The sequence below is a fragment of the Zingiber officinale genome, chromosome 2A (assembly GCF_018446385.1).
Source record: "Zingiber officinale cultivar Zhangliang chromosome 2A, Zo_v1.1, whole genome shotgun sequence".
NCBI lineage: Eukaryota > Viridiplantae > Streptophyta > Magnoliopsida > Zingiberales > Zingiberaceae > Zingiber > Zingiber officinale.
This window is the reverse complement of record NC_055988.1, coordinates 149,731,028-149,750,503: the sequence shown is the minus strand read 5'-3', so window position 1 is coordinate 149,750,503 and position 19,476 is coordinate 149,731,028. Positions and strand designations below refer to the sequence as shown.

Sequence of the window (19,476 nt, the reverse complement as noted above, 5' to 3'; positions counted from 1 at the left end):
TATTGTGGCTACATTACAGATGTGCATTTAAATATTAAAATATAAAAGGATAAGAGTGATATTATTATAATAATATTGTGATGTTTAATAATAAAAATTTGAGATGTTTTAAATATTTAACTAAAACTATAAGTGAATATTTATATACAATTTAGGAATTTTTGATGATTATAACGTCGCTGTCGCATCGCCACGTCGTGTGTAAGATGTGGGGAAAAGACTGCGGTTCGGACGCGTAATGCACCATGTGCGACGCGATCCCGATGGCGTCACCCGCGTTGCGTCACGCGCTCTTTCACCGTTTTTTCAGAAACGGCCGATGCGCGCCGGGCCCACAACCACCCCGAGCTGTCCCTGGTCCGTCTCTCTCTGATGCCCTTTTATACCAAAGCGGTCTCCAACTCCGTTCGTCGATCTATCTTCTTCTGTCTCTCGGCGATGGAAGAGACGGTGGAGCTCCCGAGTAGGCTGGCGATCCTTCCCTTCTGGAATAAGGTCCTCTTGCCCGGCGCCGTCATTCGAATCTGCTGCACTTCGCCCAGTAGGTAATCCCGATTTCTACCTACCTCTACATGGATTGATTCTACTGTCGTGCATGTTGCGTCGATAGGACTCGAGTTCTTGCTTCGAGTCTACTAAATTTGGGGCTTTTGTTGTACTTGTAGTTTTTTTTTTTCTGAGTCATGTGGCTTTGGGTACTGTAGTTGGCGATTTAGGTGTCTATTAAATGTTGTGTCCCGGACTCATGGTACTGGTATGTCATGATGCAGTGTTAAGCTGGTGGAGCACGAACTATGGCAGAAGGAAAAGAAGGGATTGATTGGCGTGCTTCCAGTTAAGGACAGTGAAGGTGCTGCTGTAGGTTCGTTGTTATCTTCAGGTGATTTTGGTTGTCTACTTGTCTTTTGTCATTTTGTAGATAATTTGCGTCTGAGAAAGGGAAATTTGGTCTTACGTTTGAGTATTTGTAGGTATCGGGAGTGATTCTTGGGAACAGGGCCGTAAGGGAGAACCAAATGCAACTGGAGGTTTTCACAAGCAGGATGCAAAGAAGCCAAGGGAACTTACTCACTGGCATAGCAGGTGCATAGATATATTCATTTTCCTTGAAAATTTCACGTTTTTTAAGAATAAAAACTACAATTTTTTTATTAGACAGCAACGACTCATTTTAGTTTGAACTTGAAAATTTAGTCAATTAAAGTTTGTCTTTGGTTATGCTCTAAAAAGTTGGTTTAGCCGTAGTTTACTTTGTCGATATGCCCATATCACTCATTTCTTTTTGTATTTGATAAAAATAATATGTATCTCTTTTGTTTCTTAAAAGATAGTCTTTTCAAAAAAAAAAAAATTATGTTAAGCATCGTCTTCTTTTTTTTGGTGGATGAGTGGAGATGAAATTTAATGGCTGTAGAAAGATGAAATTATCCTCTTTTCTGGCATGGCACCATGTCTACTTTGTGAAAGTGTACCACTCGTCAAGGCCAAGTGCTCCAAAGATTGCAACGTAAAACTTTTTAACATAAAAGGCGCAATTTGAAGGTTACTTATCTGTCTTCCTTCCATTGTTTATCCATTCTGCAAGATTAATGTACATGATCAATTGACTTTTATCTGTCCCAAGCATCAAGATATAGAGAGTGCATAACTTTTTACATTTGAGACTTACATGAGGTTGGTATAGGGATTCCTATCTTCCTTAACTTGGTTGAATGATTATATAGAAAACTTTATCCAAATAATTGTCCATACTAACTGAGTAGTTCTATTGGGAATAGACAACTGATTGATTGGCATTTCATTAGTGAACCAACCAGATTCTGTTTTCTTCATATATTAACTACTTTCATATAAATATATTTGAATCTTTCTGTTGCCTATAGAATCTTAGTTATCAGATTATGCTTTTAGGGGAGTAGCTGCTAGAGCACTGCACCTCTCTAGAGAAGTTGAAAAACCGAGTGGGAGAGTCACCTATGTTGTTGTTCTCGAAGGCCTGAGCAGATTTAATGTTCAGGAACTCAGTGCAAGAGGAAAATATTATGTTGCAAATATCAACGGTCTGGATTTGTCTAGTGCTGGTAAGGCAGGCACGCCATTACCTAATACATTTGTTCCCAATTGTTTCATTATTTTACTATTTTAATGACTTATATTCTAAGAAAGATATGGTTCTTTGGGCATGGTATTCCTGATTCGGCATATGCATATTCCAAGAAAAATTATGTTTCTTTCTTTATGGTCGATTCTATATTTCTATTTAGGATACACACACTTTCTATTTAACCATCTTAGCTTGTGTTGTTATTGTTGAATAATAGGCAATAGCCTATAGAGTAAAGTTATTTCCTACGTCAAGCATATGTACTAGCATCATGTTTGACAAGATAATGTCTCCTTTTAAGTGATATCAGATGTAAAAAATATCATATGCATGACCAAAAAGCATTTTTCTTCATGGTCTGAAAACATCTCTTCATTCTCTGATACTGCAACAAAATATAGGAATTTTAACTATAATATGTGGTTATGGTTGATGAAGAATTTATCTGCATGAAAGAAGAAATCTAATAAAAAAATCGGTCTGCCTAGAACTATAATGCTTAAGGTGTATGTGCCCTTGACATCCAATCAATCATCTTCTATTATAAAAGACCTACCATAAGTTTGTGTAATTATGTAATTCAGCTACATTTTGCTTTCAAAGCTTTTGTTGTCAGTTCCTTTCATAGTATTTATCAACTCATATATACTAGTGTTTGATGTTTGGGAGTGCAACCTAAAAATAAAGACATTTCTAGGAATTGTTTTCCTTTCATCTTTCTCAATATACAGGACAGAGTGAAGTGATTATTCCATGTAAACTTACCAATAGGTCTGCTAGAATCTTGCTAGCATATGTGCATTCTATAGAAAGTGCATTCTGCCCTTGTAGTTATGAAGTGAACTGTTTTCTAAGTGTCTGTTCAATCTGATTTGTGAACCAAAGGAACAGATAATCCTATGAGACTCCAACTAGTACAAGATCTATTCGCAGACTTATCCTTGAACCAAAGTAGAAGCTTAAAAATATGGTTTTCTTGAATCAAACATATTTTCTTAGGCCTTTGTGCTTTATTGACACTTCTCCAAGTGTACCTTGGCAATACTTCCTGGGAGATTTTTTTTAAAAAAAAAAACAATAGGATCGAAAAAGAATGTTCATTCTGTTCTTCTATTGAAATAGAGGTTAGGATATAGACCTAACATCTTAAAATAGCAAAAAAAAAACATATCTGACATCAATCCAAAAAACTATCACTAGAAACATAGAATAGAAAGAGCATATCTGATATGTACATTCCAGGTGATTGTGTAGCTAAAGACCAATCATTGATCCCAGACTATGCTTCTTGCTAGGTTGTTTCTTCAAGGGTTTGGAGCTTCAAGTGTAGAAAAGCTGCTTAAGAGAAGCCATTTTGCTAGTATCCTATTTAGAAGCGCACTATCTGCATCAAAAGCCCTTACTTTTTGAGAGAATACAACAACAAGCTTTATCCTACTTACTTTTTGAGAGAATGTACCCAGAAAATATAACACTTCAACTTTTTTACTTTAGTACGTCCTCACAACATTTATAATAAATAACATTGTTTAGTTTTGTTTTAGCTTTTCTATCTCTATATTCAAACATGCTACAGGTGTTCCTTGGTATGTGTAACAAGCTATAAAATTTCTTTGTTTTTCCGTGGATTTCCCAGGTTGTTAATATGCCCATAAATCTGAGCTGTTACTACTAGTGCTGAGTTGTTCACTTGCATATGCAATTTCTTATGGAAAATCTTTCTGCGATTTTGGTGCATGGTAATAACTAAAATCTTCATGATTGTTTTCCTTACTGCTTAGAGTTGGAGCAAGCAGAACAAGATCCAGATTTCATTTCATTATCTCGCCAATTTAAAGCTACAGCTATGGAGCTCATTTCTCTTCTTGAGCAGGTTGGTGTTCTACCCTGAAGGTCTGTCTTCATGATCATTAAATTTTTATTGTATTAGAATTAAGGTTTGAGTGTGTGCATGGAGAAATGGTTTAGTAACATTAAAGGCAACACAAGCTGCCTCCTTTTTCTGTTTTCCTTTAATATGCTATAATCACTAATCTTTTGAACTGGAATTGTGTCTGAGTTAAATGGCACGTCTTTACCCTTATTCTATGATATTTTGCTAAAGGCCCATTCTATCGCTGTGTGGATTGGCCTTTTCTCTCAGTAATATTTGAAGGATTTCGTTTACTTATTCTCTTTGAAATTGTTTCATGTTCGTTTAAGTTAGTCTTATATCACCAGCTGCTTGTTTTTGCTTTATCTGTTAGTTTGTCTTAGCTTATTATGTGGTATTTCTCACTCACTTTTACTAACTATTTGCAGAAGCAGAAACTTGAGGGTAAGAAAAGATTTCTCCTTGATACAATTCCTGTGTATAGGCTAGCAGACATATTAGTTGCTAGCTTTGAAATAAGTTTTGAGGAGCAATTATCAATGCTTGATTCTGTTAATTTAAAAGTGCGACTCTCTAAGGCAATTGAACTGGTGGACCAGCATATACAGGTCAAGTTCACTATTTGTGTTTTAACCATCATTTCTAGCATCTCAATATACTCCTGAAGTTTTATGTTTTTTAATTGTACAGCAACTGCATAATCCATCAAAATTATAAAATACCATATCATTGATTTTTGAGGAGTCGAATATCCTATGTACTCAACCTGATTACTTGCTTTATCCTATATACTTAACCCAATTACTTGGTAAACAGTCAATTCGTGTGGCAGAAAAGATAACTCAAAAGGTCGAGGGTCAGTTATCTAAGTCACAGAGAGAATTTCTTCTCAAGCAGCAGGTTTGTATCTTTATATACTGATTTGATATCACATTGATAATATGTACTAATCTGTCAATAATTGCTCTATTCTCACACAACTTAAATAATCTTTTACTAGATGAGGGCTATAAAGGAAGAACTTGGTGATAATGATGATTGCGAGGATGATGTAGCTGCCGTGGAAAGGAAGATGCAAAATGCAGGAATGCCTCCTAATATATGGAAGCTTGCTCAAAGGGAACTGAGGTTGGTTTTCAAATTGAAGTGATGATTTATCATCAAGTTGCCATGTGCATGTGAGACTATGATCATACTGCATGTTGAATTTTCTTCTTCAGTACGGATTGCATATCCTATTGTTGTTGTAGTGGTACTAAAAAAATTTTCTTTCCACCCACTCATTGCTGTGAACATCTCAAATGCTGACATGGAAGCTTTCTGATTTCAGCCATTACTGAAAATTCAATTCCTTCTTCATTGTGTATCTTTTATTAAATTCCTGCACTTTCTTAATTTCTCCCTGTACCTTTGGTTGCCTTTGTTCAACTAGGGAAGAGTATTCAAACTCTAGCAGTATCAGAAGTTGCGCTCTTATGTACTATGTCTGTTAACCAAAGTCCTAAATAACTTGTACATAGCATATGTTCACCGATACTCTAAAAAAAAAGAAAAAGAGTAGCCCAGTGCACGAAGCTCCTACCATGCGGGGCCCCGGGGAAAGATCTATTGTACGCAGTCTTACCCTGCTTTTTGCAAGAGACTATTTCTAGGATTCGAACCCGTGACCTTTTGGTCACAAAACAAGCATATGTTCACCGATACTCTAATTGGGAGAAATAGATAGCATTATTGTAGTTTTCAAAACACATTGAATAAAAGCTTAATAGCGTTAAAAGAACTTTTATTTCTCAAATTTATACAAATTCCCTGTATTCTAACCTAATTGATGCAAAAGATGTAACTATTAAAATTTTCTATTCAGACGCCTAAAAAAGATGCAACCTCAGCAGCCTGGATATAACAGTTCATGTGTATATTTGGAGCTTCTTGCTGATCTTCCTTGGCGAAAAGTTAGTGAAGAACCTGAACTTGATCTTAAGGCTGCCAAAGTGAGTCTTGACCGTGACCACTATGGGTTGCTTAAAGTTAAGCAACGTATCATTGAATATCTAGCTGTTAGAAAGGTTATGTCCTACCCTTGTTTTGTGGTTATGTTTTGTTCATCCTTTACACTATTAGCATCTAACAACAGTTCACACCAGTGACACAAATATACTACTATTTTTGCAGCTTAAACCAGATGCACAAGGTCCTGTGCTTTGTTTCGTTGGTCCTCCTGGAGTTGGAAAGACATCATTGGCATCATCAATTGCAAGTGCCCTGAGTAAAAAATTTATACGGATATCTCTGGGTGGTGTGAAGGATGAAGCTGATATCAGAGGTCATCGAAGGACATATATTGGAAGCATGCCGGGACGACTTATTGATGGATTGAAGGTTTGTTTTAGGACATTATGCCATTTCAGTTCTATTTCTTTATTGTCTTTTCAATTATAGATCTTTGAGATTACTTTTGAAGTGACTAGTGGTATTGCTCTCATGGATCGAAAAATGGGATGGACACAAATGACACATACCTCAAACACTTCATTGCTTGTCAACTGTTGCCATCTTCCGCAACTAGAGTTTTGCTGCTGCAGTGTTGTCGGTTTGCGATCTCATCTTCTGCAAAGGTTCCTGTTGGAGCTTGGTACACATTATTCCTTCCACATTCTTTTTATTTCTTCCCTCAATTTCTTCTGTTGATTGGTGCCGATTGGCACCACCTTGGTAAACCCAGAACCTCAATGTGAACTGAGACTTCAAACCTTGCGTAAACCTTTGAACCCATTAAATGCTTCGCTATTTCCTTATCTCTATTGTCACAACATAATACATCTCTTCTATTCCATGAGGTAAGCCACCTCTTCTTTAGTTATTCTTGGTTCCACCCTCCTCATTTGTGCAACCGACACATGTCGGCATACTGATGCAACATTGATACTTTTTGTTCCAGCTAGTATCTGGAACATAGGCTTGGAATAAGACTTTAAACCTTAGGATAAAATATATATATTGTTTTTTTCCTTTCCTTATTTGTGATTTATGTTTTTTGATGCCATCACATGTTCTAATTTTTGAGAAAAAGGCAATTATTGTTAACAAAACATAAAGCTCATTTAGCTGTAGGATCATATAGGCTGCCTTTTTGTCTGTAAACATCATCTTGTCATTAGCAATCCTTTAATTTCATGAAATAAAGGTTTTTAAGAGTATTAAATGTCATGTCATTGTTGGGATTTTTTGCGAAAAATAATAAATATACACAGCGGAAAAATCGATCACTCCAAAGATCCAAGCGAATGCAGAATACATATTTGATCAAGTTGTTACCTTTGTCGCGTGAACGAAACAATCTCGACAGCAACTTTACTTCGGCATATCTCAGCACGATCAGAATGGCCACGCCTCTTCGGTATCCACATGAACTTGTCTTTCGTTCATCGCACGAACTCAGCCTTCGGAGAAGAACAACCTTCGTTGTGCTAGCAACAACTACAAGGTGCTCGGCCAAGGGAAGAAGAAGAAGATCAAGTGTCTCACTTGAAAATTTCACTCAAGAAGGTTTTTTGTGTTCATTCAATGAATATCAAGGGTTTGCCTTTTGGTCTTCTTCCATTAATGATGAATTAATCTCCATTAATCTTCTTAATGAGTTGAATTTTAGTATATTGGATTAACTATTAATCCAATAACCCAATGGGTTTAACCCATTAATCCAATGAATTTAATCCGGATTTATTTGGATTAACCCACTAATCTTAAGGTCCATAGTATTTTAGTCAAACTAAAATAAATTTATCTTCGAATCAACATGTTCTCTATGCGTGTGATCCAATAGGTTCTCGTAACGTTGGCAATGTATCTAAAATAACATTTTAGATACATAAGTAATGAGTGACATCTAGCACTATATCATTGCTACCTGATAAGAATGTCGAGATCCTACCTAACCTTTCTGTGTCTATTATCTTGTATAACTTGGTCCTTCTATCCTCGATATCTAGATCGATCCATGAGGCATAGACCATGTCAGCCTCTTATCAGTTTTTGTATTTCTTAATCTCTAAGTAGACTCACTTAATCAAATGAGTTCAATATATCATATTGACTTATTTGAGCATGATCATGCATTTTAGTAGTCCTACTTAATCAAAAGGCCCACAAATATAACTTCCATCTATGGAAGGGTTAAATTCCATTTACATCACTCACATCCCTTCGCATAACTTTCCAGTGATCGACTTTATAATCTACCTTGTTACAGGTAACGTTTTCCAATACCAAAGTACACAACTCCTTATGTAGGGAATTGACTTTAGGTCTAAGGACTATTCATACTAATAGTCACTATGAGAATGTTTATGACACTCATATGACGATCCATAAAATATTCTCATGCCAGGTCAATTAAGTACATATTCTCTAATATATACTCACATGTCAACTTGATATCTTATATCCATGACTTGTGAGATTAAGTCATCAATTAACTTACATACTAGTCTCGTATTAATATTGTCCTTGTATATTAATATTTGACTAGGAATAGTTTAAGAGTAGTATTCTATATATATCTACAGCATTCCACTATTAATTCAACTAATTAGTATGTTGTATACTAGAACCTACTACCCTACGACATTGTTATACTTATTCATCTAGCACTGATCTGAAGTACATATAATAACCATAAACTTTGTCTTTTATTAATGAAATATGATACAAAAGCTTCTTTGCCAATCATCTCATAATTGACTCGTAGGGCTAATACTAACAGTCATATCCCCAGAAAGAATTGAAATTAGTAGGCCAATTCTGGTACCCTTGCCTGCAAAAAAAATTTCATCTGACCTTCGCTGGTGCGACCTTTACAAATTCTGAGCTGTCCTAATTTCATTGTTTATTATATTCTCATTTAAAACAATGGTCACGGGTTCGAATCCTGAAAACAACCTCTTGCAAAAAGCAGGGTAAGGTTGTGTACAATAGATCATTCCCCGGGACCCCGCATAGCGGGAGCTTCGTGCACCAGGCTGCCTTATCTATTATATTCTCATTTAGTAGCCTCTACTTTTTAAGCTAGTAGATTCTGCCAATACTCTAAATTGCTTGAGAACTATTTGTTTCATTAAGTACTATGTATCCATGTTCACCAAATATGTTTGATTACCTATTGGCTTATTGTTTCACTTGACATACACCATCCATATTTCATTTAATTAATCTGCAGAGAGTGGCTGTTCGCAATCCAGTTATGTTGCTTGATGAAATTGATAAGACGGGTTCTGATGTCCGGGGGGATCCAGCATCAGCATTGTTGGAAGTTCTTGATCCAGAACAAAATAAAACCTTCAATGATCAGTATCCTCAGTTATGCCTCTTGATGAATTTCTATTCCATATGACTTCCCTACTAATTGGATGGATTCATTTAGTAAAATACTATTTAAATGAGTGTCTTTTCAATTCTCATGTTAATCTGATTAATTCTTAATTGTTTTATTGCAAAAATTCCTTAACTTGCTTTTCAGTTATTTGAATGTTCCTTTTGATCTATCAAAGGTAACTTTTGTTGCAACTGCAAATAGAGTTCAACCTATTCCTCCTCCACTCTTAGACCGAATGGAAGTCATTGAGCTTCTTGGCTATACACCTGAAGAAAAACTAAAGATAGCTCTCAAGCATCTTATACCACGAGTCTTAGAGCAGCATGGACTAAGCTCTCAGTTCCTTCAAATTCCTGAGGTATATTTTCATCAAATTTAGTTTTGTTAGAGTAGAAACAAACATATTCAGCTACTGAAAGTTTTAATAAGGTATCTAGTATTAAAGTTTTAACAATTTTTGGCATAAAAATATTTTTGCTCACTAGAAATTAAACTATTCAATAGTTCCTTTAATAGTTTGGATCTTCTTTAGGTGTATATGACAAAGATGATACTACTAGTACTTCCGCATTGAAAATTTTATTTTTCTTTATGTTCGCTAGTATAATTCTAGTTATGTAAAAAAACTAATCATTATTGTCATTTGAACAGTAGCATAACTTCTTTGATCACTTGGAATATGTATGTTATAGGTAGATATAAAATGCTTAAGCGGCGTTTGGTTTGCGTTTTCCACGCTATTTTCTGTTTTCATTTTCTGAGAAAATGGAAAACGCATTTGGTTTGTGTTTTCCACGTTCATTTTTAAGAAAATGAGAGAGCGTTTTCTAAGAAAACGAAAAACACGAAAAAGTCATTTTCTAAAAAACGAAAAACGCGCGTTTTTCAGAAAATGAAAATGAAAATGGGGCAAACCAAACGCACCCTTAGTTTGTTCACGAAGACAAGAAAACATGGGCATGCCTATTTATTTTCAGATTATGTGAATATGTGGTTAGAGGTCAGATAAAATTTGGCATGAATAAATGTATGTGTGTATATAATAACATCATTTTATGACTTATTTGTTGTCTATTTCACAAAAGTTCCTTGATTCACAAAGTCTTAACATTTAATCAGCCCATATATATGGAATAGAGCGCATGCCTTCTAGTTGTCCGTGCAACATGCTCCTTATCACTCTGATTTAAAGGTATATTATGATCTTTACTGGTGAAGGAAGCTAGGGATCACATGTATGCGCAGAGTGGTAGTTCATGTTGGAACAAGGTTTTTCTTATCACTGGCATATAGACTTCGTGACAAAATTTTACTTGTTTCTGATATTTATGTGCAGGGCATTGTGAAACTAATTATTCAGAGATATACTAGAGAAGCCGGTGTTCGTAATCTTGAAAGGAACTTAGCTGCTCTGGCTCGTGCAGCTGCTGTCAAGGTTGCTGAAAAAGACTTCATGGTTCACCTTGGCAAAGACAATCACCCAAAGACTTCTTTGATGAACACCAGGCTTGTTGATACTGCTGAAGTTGAAATGGAAGTCATTCCTTTGAGTGTCGACAGTCAGGGAATATCAAATTCTTTCTCAAGTGCCTCAGTTATGATCATAGATGAGGCTATGCTTGAAAAAGTGCTTGGGGTAGCCACCTATATCTTAGACAATCAAATATTTCTTTTACTTTCTATTCAGCTTCATCTTGTCTTCAAAATACTTTTCTGAAATATAATTAGCTGAAAATTGCAGCCTCCTAGATTCGACGAGAAAGAAACTGCTGACCGTGTAGCTACTCCAGGAATAGTCGTCGGTCTTGTCTGGACAACCTTTGGTGGTGACATTCAGTTTATTGAAGCCACAACAATGGTGGGGAAGGGTGATTTGCATTTGACAGGACAACTTGGAGATGTCATTAAAGAATCAGCACATATAGCTCTTACATGGGTATTTTTCTTGCTTGATGCATCTACCTCTTTTCTTGGGATAGCATAATGGAAGATTGAATGGCATTCATGTTAGCTTTTGAGTTATAGTTTAGAATCCTTGAATTACAGTTAAATCTTATTTAAACTTTACGCATAGAGACTGAGACACATCTCATGAGAATTCCTTTAGGACATTCCAAAGAGCCAAATTTCATTCCTGCATCAAAAAATCCAAAATATGATGGCCATCATATTTCGAGGTTATCCAACACACATTCTTGAATTCTGTTGCAGTTCAACATATTCTCTATTTTGAACTGCACAATTGCCATGGGAATGCTTGAAGAATATTCCCCAAGCATCCATACTTCTCTTTTTCATCATCACTTTTTCAAACAAGTAATAAGTTGTCATTGGAACTCTTGTTCAATACTTCTGTGTCGTACTTACTGGAACATTTCTGAACAATACAGAAAACTGATCCCATCTAAATTGCTGCTAATCTCTGTGTTGTTCACTGGTGTCTAAAAAGTTTGATATATCGAATTATATCTTCATTTTTATACACAACAGGTGAGAGCAAGGGCCGCAGATCTCAATCTGTCAACTGCTGGTGATCATATCGGTTTGCTTGAGAAGCAAGATATTCATATTCATTTTCCCGCTGGTGCTGTGCCGAAGGATGGACCATCTGCGGGAATTACTTTAGTAACAGCCTTAGTATCACTATTCAGCCAAAGGAAAGTTAGAGCAGACACTGCAATGACCGGAGAGATGACCCTCAAAGGCCTTGTATTACCCGTTGGCGGTATCAAGGATAAGGTTGGTGCTACGATAACTAAGTTTTGTTTCACATTTTTTTCAATAAAAAAAGAAGTTAAAAAATCCCTTCTCTGACTCTATAAGGTACTGGCCGCGAATCGGTATGGTATCAAACGAGTAATATTGCCTGAACGAAACTCAAAGGATTTGGCTGAAGTTCCATCAGCCATTCTTGCCGGCATGGAGGTACTGCTTGCCTTCATCTAAATGTTCATCTTTTGCTTAACCTTCTATGATGCACATTTTGCGCCCGCAGTTAACCTGATGATAATACCTCCGATACGATCGAAGATCATATCGATAACCTTTGTCACAATTTTGATACAGTAGGGGTTACCGAAATCGAAACTCTTCATTATCAACCACAGTGATCGACTGGACTGCTCGTGCTTGTTCAGCAAAATTCCATGATTCTTGATAATAGTAGGAGACTACTACTCTTGTCTAACGATCACTATATACTTTGCCAGATGCTGCTTGTGAAGCGCATCGAGGATGTGCTAGAGCATGCATTCGAAGGCGCAAGCCCATCGAAACCGACGTCGAAGTTATAGCACTGCCTCACTCTACTTTGAAGAGCATATAAGTCGGCGAAGAAGATGGAGCTGCATCTTCGACTTCCACTTGCAATTCCTATCGAGCCTAACACACGACATCTCTTTCACATGTGACATGGCCTGTCGCCTTGTTTCATATGCCTTCTTTGGGTACTTAGTGGAATAAAACTTTTTATTATTATTATTATATACTACTGAACTTCAAATGGGACCGTCACGAACACGGTCCGTTTTATGCCGAGCCAGAACTGGCCGCCTGAACCGGTTGACACGTGTACTCTCAGTCGGTCTTAAATCCTCCACTTCTGGCTCTCGCTCGTCACTCTTTCGTTGCTGCTTCTTCTCGTCTTTCTCCTTCCTTCTGCTCCTCGCCGGTTCGGAACAAAAGAGAGATGAGCGAGAAGAGCAATCGTGCCCCCCGCGGCGGCCGCCTCCTGATCCTCTCCCTCCTCCTGTTCCTCTTCCTCGCCGGCCTCACCGCCCTCATCCTCTACCTCGTGTACCGGCCCTCCACCCCCCGCTTCTCCGTGGTCGCCGCCGCCATCTACGACCTCTCCAACGCATCCTCCTCGTCCTCCCCGGCCACCGCGCTCTCCACCAGCATGCAGTTCACTCTGGTCATCCGCAACCCCAGCCGGCGCGCCGCCGCCTTCTACGACCACCTCTCCGCCTACGTCGCCTACCGCGGCCAGCCCGTCACCCCTCCGGAGCCGCTCCCGCCCGTCTTCCAGGATCCCCAGAGCACGGTGGCGGTGTCCCCGGTGCTGGGCGGCGGGTCGGTGCCCGTGTCCCCGGACGCGGCGGCGGGGCTGGCCGCCGACCAGGCCTACGGCATCGTGGGGCTCCGGCTCTTGGTAGTGGGCCGGGTCAGGTACAAGTCCGGCCCGTTTAGAGGCCGCTGGAACGGCGTCTACGTCCGCTGCGACGTGCTCGTCGGCTTCAAGAAGGGTCTCGCCGGTCCGGTTCCGCTGCTCGGCGAACCGGACTGCGACGTCGACGTCTGAGCCGGCTCGGTGCTTAAGCTTAGTTAATCTCATGTTAAGTTTGTAATTTTAACGTGCTTAAGCTTAATCGACCAACCGCTGTTTCATGTCAATCAATAAACAACAACTCATTCCCTCAAAATGTTTATATTTTCTACCCAAAAAAAAAAAACAATCTCTATTGATTGTGTTTTTTCTTGAAATTTCTACAATCTTCTTCTTTTATGTCAGAGAAAACACAGTGCTCAGAAGAATCCAATTCTTCATGGAGATCAGAACAAGAATAAGCATTTACTTTGCTTGGAGCATCCATTAATGGTCTCTACTTGAAGCCCAACATTGTTTCTTTTTGCTATATGGAGGGACCCTGTAAGCACAACTTTAAGATTAAAAATTTCAATTTCACCCATCTAACTTTCATAATTCTAAAAGATAAATATCATACTCCCATTCATTATACACTCTTTTTTTTTTTTGGTTTTTTTTATTGCTCTCCATGTTCAAGTTTTTTTTTCAACTCAGTTCAAAAATTGACTGCTCTCTTAATTTACGTTGTTAAATTCAGATTTAAGACCATGGACGTATTAAAGAGGTTTGTATGAGTATTGATTTTAATTTAAATTACACTTTAAAATTTTGATATTTTTTAAACAATAAAATTTTATTAATGGTGTTGGAACCTTTACAAGTTTAAAAATTAATAGCTCTTAAGTGATGATAAATTTAAAAAAATCTGAATTATTTTAAATCAAAATTAATATAGTACATTTACTACTAAAAGCTTTCTAAATGTATATATGTATGTAGTTCTGAATTTGACAATATAAACTTAGAACAGTAAATTATTCATTTTGAATAAGTAGTGAAAATTTTAAGTTTAAAAAGAAGGATGTAACAGAAATATGACACATACTTTTAGAGTTATAAAAATTGAACCAGTGAAATGTTCAGTAAAATGCCGTTCAATCAACGAAGACAAGGATCACACGAAATAGAAGGAAATAATCTCACTAAAAAGTAAAAGCTGAGGGGTACAATTCACTCAATGATCACACTTTGGTGGGCACAGAATCTGATGCCCTATGAACTACTAGTTAATGATGATGAATGCAACCACAACGCAGTCTGCCTTCTTTACTAGTTTTTGGGGCTTTAACTAAATAATTGATGGAAAACACAATGCTTCTTTCCTCTTTTTTTGGCTTTACCAAAGAATTGATAACCCAACAAATCAGATAACAATCAAGACAAACAATAGAAAACAAATCAGAAGTGAAGTTTTTTAAAGGTTGAGTTTACTTGATAGAAAAAATGTATGTGTGAGGTAAGGGGAGAATGAGAAGTAATACAAAAAGATTGAGGTATCTATAAACAAATTGCATTGATCAGAAGTGAAAGAAGCATTTGGTCTACAAACGTGATGTAAAGACTGTAGTCTTATTTAGTGATGGATCCGAAATCATGCCTGTATAACATTAGTGATGCTTCAAGGTATACTTCAGTCACTCAATTTAGAAGTTCCAGGAACATGAACAATATACTTACCGAATAAGCAAGACATTTTTCTTGGAGTATATTACTTTCATCATTCTACACTATGTTGAGAAACTTAGTTTAACTAGTTCAAAGAAAAACAGAATATCTAACGTGTTCGTACGCGAAAATGTGTTGCTGAAAAAAGAAACAAAAAAAGATAATAAGATGCATCTACAAGGCCATTAGAAACAGTTAAATAGATAAACAATAGTGGAATTAGAGCCACTACAGAGTAATAACAATGCTATCAGTTTTTGCTTTAGAACCACTACAAAGAACTAGCTAATGTTTTATGGTAAAAACCTTAACATCGTATTGCCAACTTCCGATAAAATAAGTCGTGTGGTTCTTTTAATCTTCATGGAACTACGCTCATTCAAACCATGAGGAACAGGGATGACCATATGTCTTTTACTCATTACTCGTTTGAGAATTATAAAATAGAAAACACCTTACACTACCATTGGCAATATTCACAATAAGTACCAAAACATCTCTAATGTTCAAAAGCAGTTAAATACACTGCAAATGCTACGAGTTTAAGAAATACAATGGCATTATCAAATAGTAACGGACAGATTACCAAGATGGAGCAACATTTCAATCTTTAGCAAGATTCTAAAATTCGCTAGGCACTAGTCGAACACTGCCAAATCAACGCCTAGGCCACCTAGGCGGGGACTATGCGTCGCTAAGCGGATTCCACGGTATCAACATATATGACACAATAAATCATATTCTAACATAATGACATCAAATTTAAAATGAATTTAAAATTACATAATTAATAAAATATCACAAATTTATTCTACTTCTCCATAATTTTCAACGACTTATTTTTCATCAAACACAAACTCAATATCATCATTGTGATCCTCCTCTTCTTCTTTGAATGCAAAATCATCCACAAAAAGTTCTCTCACTCTAGAGTTTTTTCGAGCTTGTCTGATGAAATGACTTTTTCAAAGGATTAGGCTTTGGCCAACCTTCAATTCAATCCCTTTCCAGTCGCTCAGTTGAGGAAAGATACAATAAATTTTCTTCAAATCGATTTCTCCAACCGTTTAACTCTCTGATTTCTTCAAAATATGGGTTTCTTCATTCGCTCTGATGAAGATTAAGTTTGGAGGCAAGCCAACAAATGGATTTTCTTGTTGGACCAAAGTTTAGGGCTTATAAAACTTAAGCCCAACACAAAAAAAAGGTTATATTTCAGTTTTTTTTAATTGGACTTTAAATTTAAAAGTCTAAACTAAAAGAAATCATGAAAACCCTACACTATTTCTGCAGCGGCTAGATGATTCGACTGATTAGTCGACGCCTAGGGCTGCCTAATCCCACCTAGGAGCCAAGACTGCCTAGGCTAACCAACTAGCATGTTTTCAGTGTGATTAGTTAGCACCTAACGCCTAGGTGGCGCTTAGGTGGCCACCTAGGCTGATTTTTTTCGAACACTGATCTTTAGAATAAGGCTGTCATTCACATAAGATATTAGAATACAAGAAGACTTTGTTCTATTCCATAACATATTTGTTGGGAAATATATAAATTCAGATTGAAAGGTTATCCAGTCAACATAATCAAAATATTATATTTGTTTTGTAGAAATAAAATGACAAAATGGATGATCATTTGCTCTGATGTTTTACTCAGCACTCTACTCTTAGATAATACAGCATTTGGTACTTATTGTGCTGTATTTGAAATTTTTCTTACAAAATTTTTCTTTCTGTAGTAAACTACCAATGCAACTTACTCTATAATTTGAAATTTGAATTTCTTTGAGTTAGAAGTTTAAGTTAATAGAATTTCTATTTGTTTAGTCAATTATTCCCCTTAATTCTTTTTCTCTCTTTATTTGTTCATAACTTCCTATGAATCTATAAAAAAGAGTTCTAGCAGACCCAGAAAAGAAGGAATGGTAATCTTTGACAAACAAGAGAAAAATAATTATTGTTTCGATATAATATGACAAAGAAAAAGCATTCCTTCATTTTTCTTATGTCAAATATAGGATTCATAAAGACCAGTAATCCTTCCTAAAAGGATTTCATTTTTTTTTGTTTGTTTTGGGCATCCCTCCCTTGTATTCTCTTCTTCTGTATGACTATAACTAAGAATAGGATACGAGTAACGAATTCCAGACATTCCGCAAAACAAAAAAAGGCATAAACAAAGCAATGAAAATTTGCATGTTTAGCCAACTTGATGTTAAGAAATCCCCACACCTAGAAACTAATTATGTGCGATTGAACCTCTACAAACTCCTTTTTAAGAAGTAAAAAAACATGTCCCAAAATAGCAGACGCAAAGAAGAACAAAGGACCTTGGACCCTAATAGGCCTTGGACCCTAATAGGCCTGCAAGCACAACATCTGCATGTCCAACCAAAGTCTCTCATATTGGGATTGTTTATTAATGGTTGATCAAGCTTAATGGATTCATCTTCTGAAACAAAAAGTTTTGGTCCTAGAGGTACAATATCAACTACTTGGTGTCCATCCTATGCATCAATAACAGTTATCTATATCCACCCCTTTTGTGAACTGATATAATATTATAGACTGTATTGTTACTTTTGTTACCATTAGGATAAATCTGACCCCTTCCCCTATTCCCATTGGGATATTTTAAAATGTGAATATTTTTCTTCATAGCAGGATGGGAGAAAAGAGACAAACATCAAGCAAACCCAGAAAATATGTAACATAGCACAAATTGTTACAGAAAAATTAATCAGGCATAAGAATTTCAGCTGTCATGGTGTTCACATACTAATTTACTATTGACATTATACAAACATCAAGTCAGCAAAAGAATAAAATATGTAATATAGCATCAATTGTTAGGGCAAAACTAATTTGACATAGAAATTTCAGCTGTCATGTTGATTACATACTAATGAACTATCAGCATTGTTCCAATCTTTCAATACCCTCACCTTATACGCCAATGCAGAAACAAATTTCTATAGTAATTGCAGATCATGCATATGAAATAGGTTAGTAACTGTAATAAATCTAACCAAAACTTCACCCCAAATCATCGCTAGGACTGCTGTATGATGCCATCAACATCAACCCATTTCCAGAAGTGCCTCCTAACAAAAACTGCCTTCTCCACTGCCTCAACACCCTCTCCATTCTCTTCCGAAGAGAACTCTCCCACCTCCGGTAATCCTTCCACTTCGGCATCAACTGAATGCAGAATGTACCTTGCAGGGAGGCCTGGGTAAGAGGCGGAAGCCCTTTCCTCCACCCTCATTTGATACGAGCCAGGTAAAATCCTTACCACATCTTTCCCCAATTCCTCACGAACTGCACGATGGGCAGCTTCCTCCACAGCCTCCCCGGGCATCATCTTCTCGGAAAGGGGGCGGGACCTGTGTCGCACAGTGCCATCAGAGAGAAGCTGGTGGGATTCGACAAGGACTTCGCCTCTAGAACTGCGGATCCTGACGATAGTCACGTTAACAACTCGGAGGACGGTAAAGGTTCCATCTTTTTCGCCTCTCGCATCATCCTGGGAATTTGGTTTCAGTTCGAGACTCGTCTCGCCATGGTTGATCTCGAGCCACAGATTGCTGAGAGATTTGGTGCCAGGAACCGCGCCCCACGAGGCGACAGGGTCGACGGGGAGGTGAGGCCGAATCCAATCGGAGAGAGACTCGGGAGACGAGAAGGTGAGCGGCGGCGGCGGGGAGGAGGAGGGCGGTTTCATGGGAACCACGTGGTAGAGGCGACGGCGAGGCGCGGAAAGAAGATGAGGGGGAAGGGAGGGGGGTTTAGAAAGGTGTAGGGCCGAGTGGGCGGCGACCTCTGCGACAAAGAAGAGGATATTAGGAGGGGAGGGATAGGGGAAGGCGGAGAGGGCGGCGGCGGCGAGACCTGCGGTGATGCGAGAAAGTAGAGGGCGCATCAGGCGGCGACGGCGATAGACGGGACGCGGTGGTGGGAGATCTCCATCGCCATGGCCGAACCACGTTAATGAACAGCGGTTTTAAGGAGATTTCTAGGGCTTACAAAAACCCCAAGCCCAAACCGATTTGATCCGGCCCACAACGTGAGTATCAATTCCCATCAACAGTACGTCATTTTAATTAAAATTATTTTTTTTTAAAAAAAATAGTAAATTTAGGAAGAGAAGTTTAAGTAAAGCACCAAAAATCGGAAAAAACAGAGTTGCGGTCCAATTAGTACATTGGGTTCGACCGGAGACAGATAGATGATGACTCGACCGGCCTCTCGTCAAATTTGACCGATTTAAAGAAGCCAAATCGAACCAATCAGCCAATCCGAATCTCAAAGCGCACG

At 37.6% G+C, this 19,476-nt stretch overlaps 3 protein-coding genes across 7 annotated transcripts; 2 read left to right on the top strand and 1 right to left on the bottom strand.

Annotated features, from left to right (window-relative positions):
- Window positions 1–389: 389 nt before the first annotated feature.
- LOC122042642 (lon protease homolog 2, peroxisomal-like) lies at window positions 390–14,086 on the top strand. Of its 5 annotated transcripts, none has more exons than XM_042602870.1 (17): window positions 390–545; window positions 771–880; window positions 972–1,083; window positions 1,912–2,081; window positions 3,886–3,977; window positions 4,406–4,585; window positions 4,794–4,877; window positions 4,978–5,105; window positions 5,842–6,043; window positions 6,150–6,356; window positions 9,193–9,323; window positions 9,493–9,706; window positions 10,685–10,984; window positions 11,090–11,284; window positions 11,839–12,087; window positions 12,172–12,273; window positions 13,859–14,086. In XM_042602870.1, exons 1-17 carry the CDS (start codon window positions 439–441, stop codon window positions 13,955–13,957), a joined length of 2,682 nt encoding a protein of 893 aa, XP_042458804.1. In that variant the 5' UTR covers window positions 390–438; the 3' UTR covers window positions 13,958–14,086. The 5 variants fall into 5 exon arrangements, with proteins under 5 accessions (XP_042458804.1, XP_042458805.1, XP_042458806.1 ...); XM_042602871.1 differs by lacking the exon at window positions 13,859–14,086 and adding an exon at window positions 12,558–12,850; XM_042602872.1 differs by lacking the exon at window positions 13,859–14,086 and adding an exon at window positions 12,344–12,850.
- LOC122042645 (NDR1/HIN1-like protein 1) lies at window positions 12,953–13,769 on the top strand. The gene has a single exon (XM_042602877.1). The coding sequence runs from the start codon at window positions 13,037–13,039 to the stop codon at window positions 13,646–13,648; it is 612 nt and encodes a 203-aa protein (XP_042458811.1). The 5' UTR covers window positions 12,953–13,036; the 3' UTR covers window positions 13,649–13,769.
- Window positions 14,087–17,982: 3,896 nt separating the features above from the next.
- LOC122042643 lies at window positions 17,983–19,152 on the bottom strand. Its single transcript, XM_042602875.1, has one exon. It carries the CDS (start codon window positions 19,079–19,081, stop codon window positions 18,212–18,214), a length of 870 nt encoding a protein of 289 aa, XP_042458809.1. The 5' UTR covers window positions 19,082–19,152; the 3' UTR covers window positions 17,983–18,211.
- Between the last annotated feature and the right edge of the window lie 324 nt (window positions 19,153–19,476).

What these genes read in the sequence shown, in the direction of transcription:
- LOC122042642 (XM_042602870.1), top strand. Translation starts at nt 439, where the DNA reads ATGGAAGAGACGGTGGAGCTCCCGAGTAGGCTGGCGATCCTTCCCTTC. An exon ending in TGCTTGAAAAAGTGCTTGGG is followed by an intron (nt 10,985 to 11,089) that starts GTAGCCACCTAT and finishes TGAAAATTGCAG; the next exon opens with CCTCCTAGATTCGACGAGAA. An exon ending in TTGGCGGTATCAAGGATAAG is followed by an intron (nt 12,088 to 12,171) that starts GTTGGTGCTACG and finishes TGACTCTATAAG; the next exon opens with GTACTGGCCGCGAATCGGTA.
- LOC122042645 (XM_042602877.1), top strand. Translation starts at nt 13,037, where the DNA reads ATGAGCGAGAAGAGCAATCGTGCCCCCCGCGGCGGCCGCCTCCTGATC.
- LOC122042643 (XM_042602875.1), bottom strand. Translation starts at nt 19,081, where the DNA reads ATGCGCCCTCTACTTTCTCGCATCACCGCAGGTCTCGCCGCCGCCGCC.